The sequence below is a fragment of the Salvia splendens genome, chromosome 11 (genome assembly GCF_004379255.2).
Source record: "Salvia splendens isolate huo1 chromosome 11, SspV2, whole genome shotgun sequence".
NCBI lineage: Eukaryota > Viridiplantae > Streptophyta > Magnoliopsida > Lamiales > Lamiaceae > Salvia > Salvia splendens.
In genome coordinates, this window is record NC_056042.1 from 33,645,124 (window position 1) to 33,663,106 (window position 17,983).

The 17,983-nt window shown below is 38.0% G+C and overlaps 3 protein-coding genes across 3 annotated transcripts; 1 reads left to right on the forward strand and 2 right to left on the reverse strand.

Annotated features, from left to right (window-relative positions):
* The first annotated feature begins 179 nt into the window (after positions 1-179).
* On the forward strand, positions 180-3,458 carry LOC121754288. Its single transcript, XM_042149662.1, has 2 exons — positions 180-930; positions 2,066-3,458. The coding sequence occupies exons 1-2, from the start codon at positions 197-199 to the stop codon at positions 3,237-3,239; spliced, it is 1,908 nt and encodes a 635-aa protein (XP_042005596.1). The 5' UTR covers positions 180-196; the 3' UTR covers positions 3,240-3,458.
* A 3,652-nt stretch (positions 3,459-7,110) lies between these two features.
* LOC121755857 (RING-H2 finger protein ATL54-like) lies at positions 7,111-9,122 on the reverse strand. The gene has a single exon (XM_042151273.1). The coding sequence runs from the start codon at positions 9,009-9,011 to the stop codon at positions 7,914-7,916; it is 1,098 nt and encodes a 365-aa protein (XP_042007207.1). The 5' UTR covers positions 9,012-9,122; the 3' UTR covers positions 7,111-7,913.
* Positions 9,123-12,529: 3,407 nt separating this feature from the next.
* On the reverse strand, positions 12,530-13,134 carry LOC121754225 (vegetative cell wall protein gp1-like). Its single transcript, XM_042149602.1, has one exon. It carries the CDS (start codon positions 13,062-13,064, stop codon positions 12,681-12,683), a length of 384 nt encoding a protein of 127 aa, XP_042005536.1. The 5' UTR covers positions 13,065-13,134; the 3' UTR covers positions 12,530-12,680.
* Positions 13,135-17,983: the final 4,849 nt, after the last annotated feature.

The window sequence follows — 17,983 nt, forward strand, 5'->3', positions numbered from 1 at the left end:
ATCTCTCAATTTAATCATAGATGGATAATAATGGGATAATTAGTCATAATCACTCTCTTCATCTAAAACAATCTCACAACTCAATCCTGGACCACTTGTCATGGTTATTTTGTCTATGTATATATAGGAGTATTATCCTTTAATTTCCAACGTGAGTGGTGATAGAAGGAGGGAAGAAATTAAAAAGAGAGAGAGAATGGAGGATGAGATTTATGATCATGTGAGTCATAAACACGGGCTGAGTCGGATCCCCGAGTCAGCCCGGAAAGGTGAAACCTCGCATGTTTGTTATGGGTGTTGGCGAGCGTTTTTACCCGGAGAGGCAACGTACGGATGCAGCCTGCGGTGCGGATTCGAGTGGTTTTTGCACAAAGAATGCATGGAAATGCCGAGAGAGATTACGCATCCTATCCATCCTTCTCACCCTCTCACACTGGCACTCAACCATTCAAAATTCAAAAAATGTGCAGTTTGTAAAAGTACAGAAGTGGGTGGGTTAGGCTACAAATGTAGGCAGGCTTGTGATGGATTCTGGATCCATATGGAATGTTGTGAGGGCTTTGAAGATAAGGACGAAAAGCAGGCGCCTTTGGCCCACCCAAGCCACCCTCAACATGAGCTGCGATTTTCCAAGAAAACAAGGTGGTGCCCCTTCCCTTGTGATGCATGTGGTGCCACTGAGAAGAAAGGGGACTCCTACATCTGTACCCTCTGCGACTACTGGATACACCACAGCTGCGCACTCCTCCCACACTCTGCACACTTCCCTCATCATCACCACTCTCTCTCCCTCGCCTTCTCTACTCCACGTCACTACATCTTGAATAGATTTGACTGTGGTGTATGCAACACAACTTTGCCATTGTCGCGATGGGTCTATCACTGCCGCCTTTGCAGTTATGTCGTCCATCTCAACTGCGCCACCTCCACGTAATAATACTTCTTACTACTATTTACTCACTAACATGATTTATACTTGATTCGCCCGTCATTAAATGTGTCATATTTTTTATTTTAGGATGTCTACCCATTTTATTGCTACTATTTTTGATATATTAACACATTACGCTAACTCATTTTAATCACATTATTATTATAGTATTATAAAAACGACTACCATTGTTTTCATTAAATTTCTCATATTTCCTTATTTGGACCTACTCCAACAAAAGTCTAATTTACTTTTACTATATTTAATAAGTCGCCTTAACATTCTACAAAAAATTATTACCCTCTCCACTCTCTAATACTCTCTCCGGTCCTCATTAAATGTTCCATATTTGATCGGTGCGGGTTTTAAGAAATTGTTTGACGTTGTGAAGAAAAGTGGGTAGAAAAAGTTAGTAGAATGTGGGTCCTACTTTTATATACGGAGTAACGGTTTTATAATAAAATGTGAGTGAGAATGTGTTAGTGGAATGAGGGGTCCACTACTAAAAATGGTAAAAGTGAAATAGAAGATTTATTGGGGACTGCCCAAATAAGGAAATATGAGACATTTAATAAGGACTGAAGGGAGTATGTGTCACACTTTGACCCGACACGAATTTTAAGAAATATAAAGGAAAGTGGGGTTGAAAAAGATTAGTAATATGTGATTTCTACTTTTATATATTTGATAATAATAATAATAATAATAATAATAATAATAATAATAATAATAATAATAATAATAATAATAATAATATGTGAGTAAAAATTAGTTAGTGAATTGTGGAGTCTACTACCAAAAGTATTAAAAATGAAGTGGGATAATCAATAAGGGACGTATTAAAATGGAAAATTGGGACATTTAATGGGGACGGGGGAGTATAAAACTAACTAACCCTCCTCTAATTTTTTCCTCCCATTTTTCTTCACAAAGTCAAACAATTTCACAAAACCTGTACCACTCAAATATGAGGCACCTATTAGGTACCAGAAGAAGTAATGTTTAGGTAGGACTTACATTCCGCTATATTTTTCAACCACTTGCTTTACATGTCTTAAAACCTAATGGTGAATCGAGTGGAACATTTAACTAATCACAAATTTGCATAACCATTTAGAATGATTTTCGTTTCAGATTTGTTGATGGTGAAAATGAAGATGCAAAAGTAATTGATGATGAGAGAGTGGCTACCAAGTTTCCAATAGCGGTAGATGAAATGTATGAGGAGATGATAATAGCCTTCGTTAAGAGACAAAGAGGACAAATTCTCATCCCTCGTGATCATGGCAAGTACAGCTTCTCCCATCACCCTCATCCACTAACTTTTAACGCATTTTCGTCATGTTCTTCGTCGTCATCTCAAGATCACTACAAGAAGGATGACGAAGAATATGATGAAGATGATTTTGACAGATGGGAATTAACATGTGATGGGTGCACACTGCCTATACGTGCAAAGAAGCCAACAGATGATGATGATGATGATTACGAGAATGAGAATGGTTACATGAGTTGTGACGAATGCAAATACTTTCTCCACTTGTCATGCTTCAACTTACCACTTGAGATCCCCTCTCTTCCAATTCACCCTCTCAAAGATCACAACTTAAGGCTTCACCATGTTGATGGCAAGCTAACAGGTTGGATACGATGTGATATTTGTCGTGGGTATACGAATGGGCTCTATTACGCTTGTACCTACAAAGGCTGTGTGTTCAAAATAGACATCAAGTGTGCTTCTTTGCCCAACACCATAAAACACGCGGCTCACCCACGACATAACTATCTCAAGCTAGTCACAGAAAATGAGTTTAGGTCTGGTTTCTGTGTTAACTGTTATTGGCCTATATCTGAACGAAAGGAACAATATAAATGCAACTGCTGCAGATTCTGTGTATGTGCTAAATGTGTGATGCTACCAGCAACAAACAAGCATAGACTGGAGAATCACGTGTTAGCGTTGACATACGATGCCTATGTTAACCGTCCTGGTGAGTTCTACTGCAGCAACTGTGAAGGCCAAATGCAACCCAGAGATTATATGTATCACTGTCGAGACTGTGATCAATCATTTCATCCCAGATGCTTTCCTGCTACGTCGGGTGATTATAGAAACATCAACTTTGGGAGGGAGCAGTATGTGATATCCAAAATTCATGACTCTCGCCATTCTCTTAGATTTCAGATCATAACCAACAAAAAGAGATGCGACCTATGTCATGTCAATTACTATGATAAGCCTGGATTTCAATGTGTATCGTGCTTCTTTGTCGTGTGCTTAACCTGCGGTCTGAAACACATGGGCTGATCCATCTGATCGTGTGCATATATATGTAGATTCTAGTGTTTATGTTATTGGCTAAATGTGTGTTGTTCTTGTATTTTTCAGTTAATGTAATATTTGATTAATATTGTAAACAAAAGATTTACTATAATTCTTGTGTATTTACTGTTATTCTTGCCTTTTCATACATGCCACACACTACTGTAGTAAAAATCGAAACTGAATGTAGAATTTGGTGTACAACGTAATACGACAAATATGTTATGTAAATTTTCAGAAAATTATCCTTATTTATAATTATTAGTTATTGAGCATGAGCACTACTATAGTATCATGATTATCGCATCAGATCCTGTATATGTAGTAATTGTAAGTGTCATAAAGAGTGAATAAGTTTTTTCCTTAAATATTTATGAATACGATAATTACTACAGAAATTTCCTTTTCGTACAAGCATGTGTGATGTACGTGAGATGCACCGAAATATATAGTACTCCTCCGTCCCTTTGTAGTTGAGTCAATTTACCATTTATTGCCACGTGATTTATTGGAAAACAAATAGGATTATTCTGGAGAAATGAAGTTTTTACTTTGTAGAGAATTAGATCTTCATCTTCCCTTCGTGTAATGTATGTGCGATACACCGAAATAGTTGCAGTTAAAAACAAAAAAATAATGATATACTTACATGACTAAGTCAAAACAAATCGGCTCATATGATAATATGGGCTCACATTCATAATTCCACATTCTAAATAAATTAAAATTTCTTTAATTAACATGTTTTTATTTTGATTTCATTATAGGTTGGTATTTAAAACTAAATAATCTATAATATCTAAAGTACTACTATAATTCTTTTCTTCGTTTACGAAGGTAGAATTTTTAAAGTTTCCATGGAATCGGGATATGATTTTTGCTAGTAAAGCTTATATTGCCTTGAAACATACTATCAAATTTTATATCTTACACACCCAGAAAAGTATCTAGTTTACAATCAAATTTTAAATCTTACACGCCTAGAAAAGTATCTAGTTCTCTTCATTTTAGCAGTGTGATTTGTTACTAACTTTGCTAACTCGTCAATGCAATGTATTAAAAATGTCAACACGATGGACATTAAAGTATCAACATAAACTAAGTTAATATTTTAATACACTGTATTGACATTGATATTTAAAATGTCAACATATTGTATTAAAATGTAAACACAAATTCTTATTGACATTTTAATATGATCATGTTGACACTTTTTTATACACTGCGTTAATGAATTAGCAAGTTAACAATTTGAAAAGAGTTAGCTGTATAACGCACTCTGCTACTAATATATATTCCCTTCATCCGCGAATAGGAGTTCCATTTTTCCATTTCAGTCCGTCCGCAAATAGGAGTCTCGGTTCATGAAAATGAATGTCTTTATCATTAATATAGTCCTACATTAGTAACTACACATTCTTGAATAACTTAAAAGTTGTTTACTTAATATATGTTGGTATTTTGATATCTTACCTTGGTAAGGTTATCTATGACATCTAATTATATTTATACTCCTAATACATTTCACACATTTAATTTAATTTTTTTGATTTAAGCACTAATTCTTTCTTACATTTCTATTTTGAATTGAAACTAAAGCTCGAAGCCAACCTAAATGCCACACTTCGGTTTGATCAAAGTCATTAGCATAATGCTAAAACGATTGTTTCGATCCAAAAATTCAGTAACCCGATCGCAGGCAACTTAAACCTAAAACTCCTATTATAAGGAAAGACATTCGAGATAGGTAATGTATTTGTTCTATAATTTTCATTGTTGTGAATTTTGTGGTTGTTTTTTTATGTTTCTATAATCACCCGACCTAGCAGGAAAGCATTTTGTCACATTTTTCCATTTCCGTCCGTCCCACAAAATTTGTCACATTTCACTTATTATCATTTTTTGCAGTGGACCTCATATTCCACTAACTTATTCTTACTCACATTTTATTATAAAACTAATACTTTAAAAGTAGGATCCACATCATACCAACTTTTTCAACCCACTTTTCATTACATTTCTTAAAACTCGTGTCTGGTTAAACTGTGACAAAATTTGGAGGACGGAGGGAGTATTAAACATCATTTTTATAATTTTATGCCCAAAAGGTAGTATCACTAAAAAAACAAAGAGTATCTTTTAAGGATATAAAAATTGAGGCGCGATTACTTGTATCAATATTTTTTTTAAATATCAATCATTTAGGATGCAAAAGAAAGCATTCATACATTAAGGATAAATTAACTTAGTTTATTTTTATTTTTTAGGATGCTTCTATTTGCGTCTTCTAATTTTAGTTGGGACGCCAATAATATGGACACTTTTTAAAGTATTTGTGGCGTATTTAGAAACATAAATTAGCATCCTTAATTGTTTTTTTCTGGTTGTGGTGTATATCTTTTATGTGTATTGCACTTTTGTTTATATGTATGTATTTGGTAATGCAATCATCAATTAAATTATTAAAACATCAAAATCATAAACTTTGATCATCCGCGATTGATGTTTGAGGAAGAATCAAACCATACGTGGACTTTGTGGATTCGTATGTGGCCATTATCGAATAGAATCTAATCAAAGAAGAGGGAGATTTCATCTAAGAAAATAAAAAACAAATTATATGGGCTTAAGTTTAATAGCTGTGTTTGCGTAAAATGATATGTTTACACGAAACGATGTCGTTGTTTAGTCCACCCAGACTATCCGACGAGCCACGTACGATTCGATACCAAATACGATCAAAGTTCATGATTATACGAATACGATCAAGTTTTAAGTTTGTAGAAAAATCCGAAATACGAATATGCAACTTAACTTTACTGTTGAGACCGTGGGTCTATCATTGCAAGCTCTGCAGATATGTCGTCCATCTCAACTGCGCCACCTCCACGTAATACTTCTTACTATTTACTCGTACCATTATTGTGTCAATTTTATTTAATAAACTGTTTTGGTTGATTTTCATTCAGATTTGAAAATGAAAATGAAAATGCAAATGTAAATATCATCATCATCTTCTTCGTCATCGTCATATGATCACTGCAAACATGATAATGAAGATGGTTTTGACATTATTCCGAGATCGGAACTAACATGTGATGGGTGCACATTGCCTATACATGTATTTATGTTATCAGCTAAATGTGTATTGTTCATGAATCTTATGTATTTGATTATTCTTATATGCATAAAGATTTTATCATTCTTGTATGTTTACTACTACTATTATTGCACTTTTTTTTACTCTCATAAATTGGTGAAAGCTAGGGTGAGCTGAACGTGACATTATCATTGAGTACCAGTTATGTGTCAAAAAATTTCACTTGAACCAAAATTAAATCTTGACACTTTTTTTAATTTTGGAACAAACTAATCTAAAATTAAAGGGTACATGAATTTGTTGCTTCCGTTCAGTTCGGCAGCATAAAATTGTTCACGACTTATCAAACAAACTCTCGCATTCGTTTGTGCATCAAATCATATCATAGCCATCGTTCCTCGTATCCGTTTTCTGCTGTCCGTTCTACCAGATTCATCTTCTACGTTACCAATTGTTCGTTCAAAGTCCTTGTTCCAACCGAATAATCGGAGAACAAACAGTTGGTGAAGAGCTAAGAGCTTTACTAGATTTGGGCTTCAACCGAACACCACCTCTGTTTTCTAAACTCGGGCAACGACCTTATTAACTATGCCCGACTCACGGTATGCAGAAATTATCGACAAAACACAACTCATAACAAGATTGACATAACCAGTCAAGAACAGTTCTTCCTGCTCATGAGCATGCTCCATTTCCAAAGATTGATAAACTCCAAAATGAACAAATCCATCAACCAGAATCGAAAAAAACACAGCATTAACACGATACAAACAAGCAAACAATGTCACCCATTTTCATGACAAAACAAATCCAAAACTGTTAATTACATTTGTATAATTGATTGGCATTTACATTCAGCTAATTATTTCCTAGAGTACGGACCTATGATCCAACCGCAGGTATGATTTAAAGGGTCTTCCCCCTAAACATTCTCCTTGTAATTTCAAGGGTCTCGCCATTGGGTATGATCAGAACATATTTCAGATAAACTGTAATTTCATGATTCAGACAACTACGAAAAGAAAAACACTTCCTCAGCCGTTTGGGCGGCAGACAACGCTAGCTAGTCGACGACTCGGAAGGGTACAATCAACTGCAATTTCATGTTTCAGATCACTACGAAACGAAACAACGCTTCATCGTACACAAGGCTAGCTGGTAAACTACGGCCTTCTTCAGCTAACGAGTTCCATTTCCTGGATCCGCTAGCTAGTCGACGACCTTCTTATTGAGCGGGGTAGGGGTATGATCAACTGCAATTCATGATTCCTACCACTACGAAAAGGAAAAAAAAAACGCTTCATCACAGACAACGCTAGCTAATCAACTACGGCATTCTTCAGCCGACGAGTTCTATTCACACGAGTTCCATTTCTTGGATCCGCTAGCTAGGCGATGAACTTCTTATTCAGCGGGGTATGATCAACCGCAATCGCACGATTCAGATCACTACGAAAAGAAGAAAAATACGCTTCATCAGCAAAAACGTCGGCCTTCTTCAGCCGACGATTTCCATCCGCACGAGTTCCATTTCCTGGATCCGTACAAGTCCAAATTTCTCATCTCCGGCTGCTATGCCTCGACAGAAACACCTTGGCGTTGCACGAAGCCGACCTCTTGATCGAAGACGACCCGGTCTGCGCACACCTCTCTATCGAAGGGCTCTCAAACTTCCCCAACTGATCACCGGAGTTCTTATCACACTGCCGCGGAAACGCATTCGCCACCGCAGCGCTGATCGCCGACGCCGACAAAGCGTCCATCGACACCGATCTCCTAACCGGCTGCACCGCCGCATCCAATTCCACATCAATTTTGCAATCCCCTTCAGCATTTCCCCCAAATTCGATCCCAATTTGAGACCTAACCGCCCCATCCCCCTCAATTTCACCTAACCCTAACCCTAACCCCTCCAATCCTTCATCACTCCGCCTCGATTCGACACCAATCGGCTCCTCCTGCAGCTGAATCGCGCCGCCCGCAGCAGCAACAATCCCAGCCCGACACAGGGGGCAATTGGTGTGAGAAGCCAGCCACGTATCGATGCAGGGGATGTGGAAGGCGTGGCTGCACTTGGGGAGCAACCTCACCGTCTCCTCCTCCTCGAATTCGCTTAGGCACACGGCGCAGTCGGTCCCCTCCACGATCCCGTCGCCGCTCTTGTACTTCACGACCGTGATCGCGTTGATCACCGACGGCTGCAGCCCGACCGTCCGGATGTACCAGATCGGGTGGTCAACGACGTCTCCATCGATAAAATCGCCGCCGCCATCGCCGCCGCCTTCTTCATCGAAATCGCGGCGCTGCGATTGGCGCAACGTCCGGCGGCGGCGGGAGGCTTTCCAGAGGGTGTAGAATTTGTAGATGGTGTAGCAGGTGAAGAGGAAGAAGGCAGTGGCGAGGACGGCGAGGGAGATGGTGAGGGCGTGGGAGAGGCCGCCGGTCGGGGCTCCGCCTGGATCGTTGGCGGAGGAGGTGGGAGGAGGAAGAGGCGGAGGCGGCGGTGGCGGGAATTGGAAGGAAATTGATGATTTGCAGGAGTCTGGGCAGTATTTGTAGCAGGTAAGTGGACAGTTGGTCTGTGGCTCGGGGCAGAAGGATTGGCAGAGGTCGGGGATGGAATCATCGAGGAGTTTACGGCGATGAAAAGCCATCATCGAAGAAGGTGAAAGGAGAGATTGGTTCAGAGTCAAAGAAAAGAGGTTGTGTGTTTATTTAGAGAGAGAAAAAAGAGAAAGGTATGACAGTTGGAGCGATGATTTTTTTAATTTCTTGTTGACTATTCTGAGTTGTGATTTAAATTCGGAGGCGGCGGATAAATCTTTGTTTTTTATTGTTTTATGTTGAAAAATAAGGTCTAATTATTTTTGAAAATACACAATCTTTAGTTGTTCCTATGGTTTAACTATATCATGGGATTTTAAAGATATTGATCAGTAATAGTACTGATAAGGCCTATTTCATACATCAGTTTAGGGGTAAAAAGTATGCTACTTGATTGGTTTATCGCGCAAAAGCAAGTGTTAATTGTGCAGGAATGTCGTTTGACCAAGGCAACAAGGCCAAACTGATCAAACAAGTACAACAGGCGAAAAAGGTCAAAAATCGGGGAGTTGATCAAGGGAAGTAATCAAGCAGTTAAGGGGGGACCACTGGCTTCCAGAAGAAGGACACGTGAGGCTAATGAGCTGGATGGTGCGCATCATTCTGTTAGCAAGGACGACGTTCTAGAAGAGGACACGTGTTGATACATGAGACGCAAGGACGGAGCTGAGTCATGAATCTGTTATTGAAAAGCGACGTCATTCTAGAAGGAAGGCACGTAGCAATCGATGAGTCGCTCGCTCACAGCGTGAGCGAATATCCTCTGCCAAGATCGTTATCCAGTTGGAGATTGTGCGAAGTGCCTATAAATAGAGGATATGCCACCATAATGAAAAAATCCATCCTTTACGTTTTAGTTTAGTTTACGTGTTAGTTTAGTTTCCCAGTTCGAGAGATAGTTTAGATAGAGAAATGTTTAGTTAGAAAGGGCGACCGAAGGAAGCTACAGAATTCTCGATATCTGTCGGTGTTATCTCAAGTTTCCCGCCGAGGATCTCTCGGTTTTTACTTGCTTTATTCTCCGAAGAGTTAGCTTAGTTTAAATCTCGCATTGTAGCTAAAGTTTCGATCTTTTTACATTCTGCATGTTCGTTGTACTGTTCTGAGTTCTTAGTATAAAATCGAGTTGTTTTATTTTCGTTCTCGTTTTTACTGTTTTCAAGTTCATTTTAGCTTTTAATCTTTGACCAAGTGTTTAGTCATGTTTTTTTTTTTTTTTTAAATTAACTTCATATATTTATATCATATATATGAAGGAGGAAATTACAAATCAACTCCTATAACAAGGAGGAAAGACAAATTACGCCACCCAGGGTTCGAACTCGAGACCTCCAGGATGGACGCGGTATCCAGCACCCTTTACCGCTAGGCCAAGGGGCTTGGATCAAGTGTTTAGTCATGTTGAGTGGCAAGGTGTTTCATGTTTTCCGTAGCATGCTTAGTTAGTTGAGTTCTTATTTTCAGCCTGACATTTACTTGATCCAGTAGTAATTAGTGACTTGATCTAGTAGATAGTTTACTTTGTCCTAGTGTAAACTTAGTAGTTAAAACTCCCAAAATTAAAGCGTGGCAGCAGCCGAACCCTATTCACTACGCACACACTCGATACACTCGCTTCTCTGTGGGATCGACCCCGAACTTGCCGCTTTACTGTTATGGTAGTGCAAATCGGGAGTTATATAAATTACATTGGTTGGCTGGCGAGAGCGAGATCGCCTTGATCAAGTGGCAACGACATTTGCTAACTGATCCATCTGGTTCAGTTATCTTCCATATAGCTTGATCTACTCACGCGAGAACGACAAAGCCATCCCACCAAGAATTCATTCCGTTCTATAGTAGTAGTGTCATTTCCCTTTTTAGTAAAAAAGTCAACACATTTCTTCTCAATTACGTCAAGTCTTACTTTGTTTAATTTTGACGTTTATTAATATGTAAAATTATGGCCCCTATCTAGTTTGGGGTGACTGAGTGAGTATGTAGCTGATTTCTTTACTTCGTCCAAATAAATATGAAACATTTGCTTTTCGGCACATGATTTTATGTAGTGTTGTTTTGTGAGTTAAAGAAGAAAGAGAAAAGTAGAGATAAAATTATTTCTATTTAGAAAACGCTTCATTTTTAATGGGACAACCTAAAAAGAAAAACGTTTCATTTTTAATGGGACAGGGAGAATACACAAATTCATATTTTCTTTCAAAATATTATCAAGAATTTACAATTTTAATATGGAGAGACAATCATAAAGGTGATTTGCCTGTAAATCCTCGTCGAGTTGACAACATAGATGTAAACCATTATCATTAACATTATATTTGATTAATAATTTGATTTTTATTGTAGTACTCCCTAGTGTTATTTATTTGGGTATCATTCTTTAAATTTAGAGAATTTAAACATACTCAAAAATAGATAAACTTATAAATAACATGATAAAGTAAGAGAAGGGAAAAAATATTAAAAAGAGTATTAGTGAATTTTAGGACCCATACTATAAAAATGTGTATAATTATTATTTATTGAAAATTTTCGATGTTTAGAAGTGGTCTACTTTTAGGGAATAACCTAAAATGATAGAACTAGTTAAGTAGTACTCCCTCTGTCCTACAAAAATATGCATTTTTCAATTTTAGAAACTATTTTCACTTTAATGAGATGAGGTCATTCTCCACTACAATACTTAAATTATTTTTTCTCTCTAACTCTCTTTTACTTTTCCAATTTTGTATTAAAACTCGTGCTGAACCCAAAGTGCATATTCTTTAGGGACGGAGGGAGTAGTAAATTTTTTTAGGATAGGAATATATTTTTTTATAAAAAATTGATGTGTCTGTGTTAAAAAAAAACCGTTGATATTTGATTTAAAACGCTGTTGTTCCATATCAACAGCCAAACCCAAAAACATTATTGTTTCATTAAATGGACAGTGTCAAAGACAGATCGGTAATCCAAAACTTTTAAAATGTTTACTTTGCAATAAATGCTTAATTGAATGCTTTCGGGGTGGTGCATTAACAATTAAGTCCCAAAGTTGAATATTGCACTTTTCATGGCATTAGAAAAGTAATATTGGGAATAAAAACATTGATAAATAGTGGAAGAACGTCTTTTAAATTTGTAGTGTGTACATATGCAAAAAAAATAATGATAAACAATCAAATTTTATATAATAAAATAAGATATATTAGTAATTTCAATGTATTAATTATATATTAAAATAATAAATATAGTTAGTTGACAAGTTAAAAAGGCTTTATTAGTTTCGCCATATTTTCAATTTTTTTATTTTTATATTTGAATTATAACTTTTCAAATTTGAATTAAAATATACATTAATTATATTATATGGTTCTAAAAAAATAAAAAAATTATACACAAATCATTAATATATGACCACAATATTGTGCATGTTCCATGTACTATATACGTGACCATATATTTTAATTAAATTCATAAATAAACTAATTTTTCTCAAATAAACCAATTTTGGTTGTATAAATTTGGTGACTTAGATTTATTGATTAAAAAACCTCATAAACAATAGATAGTGAATAAACCAGGCACAAGTAAATTATAAAAAAAATAAATATTAATAATAAAAATGAATATTAATAACAGAGTAGTATCCTAAAATAAATATCGATGCGCAAAAATTAACAAAAGAATAATCAAAACCTAAAAAACTACTAAATCATATAGCAAGGGTAAATAAATCTGAGCATTCAAGCAGCCAAAACGACAGCGAAGAATCCAACTGCAGCTGCAGCAAAACCCGCTCCATTGAATACGGCACCGTTTGAAGGAGCGTCAGCGGCGGTCGGAGGCGCAGAGACGGATGACGAGGGTGAGGTAGTCGACGGCGGAGGAGATGGCGACGAGAATACGCCGGAAGGAGAAGGAGCAGGCGCCGAGGTCGACGGCTCAGGAGCATTGAACATTGCCGGGGCGGGGCTAGGGCTCGCGTGACTCGGCGGCTGCGCCAGAGGCGAAGGCGCCGGTGGTTTCACAGCTGGCGACGGAGACGGAGCGACGGAAGGCGATTGCGATGCAGCGGAGGCTATCAGCAATGCAGAGATCAGGATGGAGAAAATTTTGGAAACCGCCATTGCAGATGTATAGATCGAATGTAGAGTGTAAGGGTTTTGAGAGTAAATTGGGAAAAATGGAGTGAGATGAGATTTTTGGATGTGAAGGGGATATTGGGTAGGGCCACGGTATTTATAGGAAGGAGACGTCAAACTGTGGGATTCCCTCACCGTTGGATCGGTGACAGCTCATTCGATTTGACGGTCCAGATCTGACGGTAAAACGCGTTGCCTTTTGGAAAATTGACGAATTTTCCTTTGGAGAAGACGCGGTTATTTGTATAGGTATGAAGATGTAAAAACGCGTTTTGTTTATTCACATATATATCCGTAATTAATTAGTACTTGAGATTTATAATTTTTTAATTTAATTATTTTACAAAAGATAAATATAAGGCTATAGTTGAAAATAAACAAATAAATAATTACGTTATGAATGTATTTTGCTATAATTCTTGTGGCTATGTGCCAGGTATTCAATATTCAATAATACTACTTAATTGACAAAAGTGATTAGTGCATTAAATCAAAGTCTAATTAAGCTTTGTTTAAGGTTTATTTTAAATTTAATTATGGGTTATTAAAATTTAATTTAAAATTTAACTAATAACAAATTAAATTTTAATTAATTATTAGCTATTAAATAATTGATTGTTTAAATCTTTGCGGACGAGAGTTATATCATCTTTGAACAAGTATTTTGTATTAGGAATAGCTTAGAGCATCTCCAATGGCGGACGTCCGGTCGGACATCCGCGACGGGCGACCGGGACGTCCGCCATTGTGGCGTTTCAACTCGGATACGAACGTCCCATAAGGACGTCGGATGTCCTTGGACGTGCGGGCGACAGGCGGGCGGGCGGACGTCCGGGTCGGACGTCCGGTATTTAATTTTTTTTTAAACTTTATATATACAGCTCGTTGAACTTCATTTCATTCGCACCACTTGTGTTAACAAGTTTCTCTCTTCTTTTACTACAAATTTCATTTCTACTTAATGGAGAACGACATGAACTCCCCCGCCACGAGCGAGTCGCAGACTCCGACGATTCCCGCCGAACTGGAGGGAAACTCTAGCGGAAATGTTACAACGGTTCCGGCAATGTCGGGGATGGGTGGAATGGGTAGGATGGGTGGTATGGGTGGGATGAGTAGTATGATGTCCCCTTACTGCAATATGTACAATTGGATGGGTGAGATGTGTGGTATGATGCCCAGGGCAGCGGGGATGGGGGGCATGACCCCAAATATGATGGGGATGGGGATGGGGATGGGGATGGGGATGGGGGGATTGACCCCAAATATGATGAGGATGGGTGGGATGATGCCGGGGATGATGCAGACCATGCCTGGGGGAGGGGGTGGTAGGGGCCCTGAACCACTAGCGGACGATGTCTATCGGCCGGTTATCGATATGTTGTCTACTGATACCCCCTCCAGTTTTGTTCCGGAGAATCAGTTCACCGGCGTGGATACTTTCTCTTTTGAGGAGTTGGGGCTATCTCCAGTCAGGGAGACTCCCGATGATGTGGGTACAGGGGCAAGGGGCAGGGGCAAGGGCCGTTGCAGGGGCAAGGGCAAGGGGAAAGCCACGGGCTCTTCCTCGCGAACGGTGGCTGAGGAGGAGGATGATGAGGAGACGGGAAAGAGGACGGTCTGGAGCGTGTGGGAAAACGTCGTGCTTTCGAAGGCTTGGGTTTCAATAGTCGAGGATCCTTATGTCGGTGCTAACCAGCATATTGACAGACTGTGGCATAGCGTCGCTGAAACCTACCTCACATACAAACCAGCTGGGGCGAAGTGTCGCGTGCCCGAACAATGCCGGGAACAGTGGGAGCGGTTGAGGCCTAAGCTTAGTCGATTTGCCGGCCTCTACCAAAACAATCTCCGCCAGGCAACCAGCGGTATGTCCGAGGAGGATGTGAAGAACCGTGCCTTGGCGCAGTACCCCGACAGATCCTTGAAGTTCAAAGATTTCGACCAGTGGGAGGCCTATCTCGTGGTGAAGGATTCCCAAAAGTTTTATGGGGGTGTCGAATCGGGCTGGCAGAAGCGGACGAAGATCAACGCTTCCGGTGAATACAGCAGGAGTGCTGGTTCGCATGAGCTCCCGGAAGCCGAGGAAGTGTCCCCGCTACCTCAATCAGACTCCCGCCGGCGTCGTCGCCCGATTGGGCAAAAGGCTGCGTAGCGGAAGGCTAGGGGAAGCAGCAGCAGTAGCGGGTCATTCGAGGAAGGAAGGTTTGGACTCGATGCCCACGGCGCAGATAACGACTAGTTTGGTCCAGACCATGCATAGGTGGCATAGCACGACAGATCCTGTGTACAAAAGGATGTTGAAGGATGTCATCGATGGATGTCGGCGCGATTTGGGGATGCCACCCATTGGAGATGATGGCGCCGAGATTAGCGGCGGGGACGACGGGGGCGGCACGGGCGAGGGCGACACGGGCGACGAGGACAACGCGGAGTGAGCCGAGTCTAAATTTCCCGTATTATGTTATTTTTATTATGTAATTTTTTTTCTTTTTTATTATGTAATTTTTTTTCTTTTTTATGTAACTTTTTTTAATGAAGCATTCGCAATTTTCCGTATTCCGTGTCAAAATTATAATTCCGTTACGTTTATAAATAATTGTGATTTTTTTTATTGCGGTAAGTCCTAGTGGGAATGGCGATGGAAAGGGCGGATTGTGAAGGGGATGTCCTAGTGACGTGGCAGTGAGATGAGGAGTCCTAGTGACGTGGCAGGAGGTGTTTTTGGGAAGTCCTAGTGGATGTCCGAATGGGACATCCGTGCATTGGAGATGCTCTTAGTGGTGGAGGCTTAGAGCCGATTTTCTTGAAACTAAAGATTTTAATGCCATGAAAAATTCGATGAAGGCACGGGTTTAATTAGTATTCACCAATTTTAATTAAAATATACATTTAAACATAAGCAATTTTTGCCTCTAAAATGTGATGGTGATGTGATAGGTATTAATTTATAATTAATACTCCCTCCGTCCCCAAAGAATATGCACTTTGGGTTCGGCATGAGTTTTAATGCAAAATTGGAAAAGTAAGAGAGGTAGAGAGAAAAAGTAATTAAAGTATTATTAGTAGAGATTGAGTCCTACCTTATTAGAGTGAAAATGTTTCTAAAATTGGAAAATGCATATTCTTGTAGGGCAGATTAAAAAGGAAAAAGTATATATTTTCGTGGGACTGAGGAAGTAGTACGATAAATTATTTGAAAAAAAAACAAGAGAACTTTTGAAGAAAAAGGAAGAGAAATCGCTTCACTGATATAGATACAATTATTTTAATTCTTTATTCTTGTATATAATCAAATATTCTCTTATAATATGTGAAGATAAAAAAAATATTTGAAAAAATAAAACAAATCACAGCAATTATAGAAAATAAATCAAATCTTAATAATTATGAAAAGTAAATCAAATCCTAACATTAAGAAATCATAAAATATAGTACTAAATAGTAATATAAAGGCCATCAACTCATTTTTAGAATAAACTATAAGCATATATTGTTGGAATCAAATTAATGATTCACACATAAATCATACAAGTTGAAAACGATCGATAAACATAAAGCGGAAGCTTACATGGATTCGAATTCATGTTGTTCTTGAGATTGGTGATTGGCCTTCCAAGTATTAACGCTTTTCACAGATTCTCTGTAATCTGGAAATCTTGAGTTTCTGAATTGTCTCTCGGAATGGGATGAGATTGACATATTTATAGCGTTAATAGTTGGGGACCATAACCGCAAATTAGAGAATAAGTCCCTAACTTTATTATAACTCTAATTTCACCCATAACAAAATTAAAGTTATCCAAATTAGTATCTGCACAAAAGTCCTCATACTTTTATAGATGATCGTTTGACCCTATAAGTTATATTAACTTAGTAGATCACGTAATCGGGTCATCCAATAAATAGTCATAAATATTATACAATCTTTAGACGATTATGTTGGACCATATTAAAATGTTCCAACATATATTCCTGTCGTGATAATATATATGGTTCAAGAAATTAGCAATGGAAATGAATGGATGGTAGGTGGAGGCAACGAGGTGTTGTGGTGGTGACGGTGGCATTGTGGCGTCCTTCCTAGAGCTGTCCAAGGTTTACCGAATCGTCGGTTAAAATCGAAACCGTAATCACCGAACCGAAACTGCGAGAAATATCCCGAACTGAAACCGTGAATTTTAGAACCGTGGTTCGGTTCAGGTTCCAAATTTTTCGAACCGAAACCGCGACCCAACCGCCGGTTTCACGGTTCCGAACCGCCAATGCAATGATAAATTTAAACATAGTTAATCCTTATATTAAAACTATACTCCATTAAATAAAACATTGTTGAATGATCCGGTTTTTTAGTTTTATACTTTTATAAGTAACTTTCATTTTTGGATTTGGTAATATCCGCGGAAACAATAATGTTGGACAAAACTTTGAAGCAAAAATAACTTTATAACACTATTTGGTAAAATTGGGTTGTAATTTGGAAAACATAAGAGAAAAGATAATAAAATAAAAATAAACTAAATTACAAGATGGAGTCTATGGAGTATGGACCATTGATTATGGTAATAACTTTATGTATGTAGTCTATGAAGCATGGATCATTATTAATAAATATTTATAGAACATTGTTTAATAAAACTTAGAAAAATTGATTACTTTAAATAAAGCATAATACTCTAATTAACATTAGTTAATGAATTTGTAGTCTTCAAAATTGATTAGTTGAGTCTTCAATTGGTTGGCGGTGGGTGATGGTTGCACTATTCAAAATTGATTGCACAAAACGACATTTCTTTTATTTTTATTTATTTATTTATTTTTATTTTTTTAAATGCTGATTTTAAATTCAAATTGGACCCATTTCCCCCTATTTACATCACTTTGTAATTTGTTTGCAAATTATA

What these genes read in the sequence shown, in the direction of transcription:
- LOC121754288 (XM_042149662.1), top strand. Translation starts at nt 197, where the DNA reads ATGGAGGATGAGATTTATGATCATGTGAGTCATAAACACGGGCTGAGT. An exon ending in CTCAACTGCGCCACCTCCAC is followed by an intron (nt 931 to 2,065) that starts GTAATAATACTT and finishes TTTTCGTTTCAG; the next exon opens with ATTTGTTGATGGTGAAAATG.
- LOC121755857 (XM_042151273.1), bottom strand. Translation starts at nt 9,011, where the DNA reads ATGATGGCTTTTCATCGCCGTAAACTCCTCGATGATTCCATCCCCGAC.
- LOC121754225 (XM_042149602.1), bottom strand. Translation starts at nt 13,064, where the DNA reads ATGGCGGTTTCCAAAATTTTCTCCATCCTGATCTCTGCATTGCTGATA.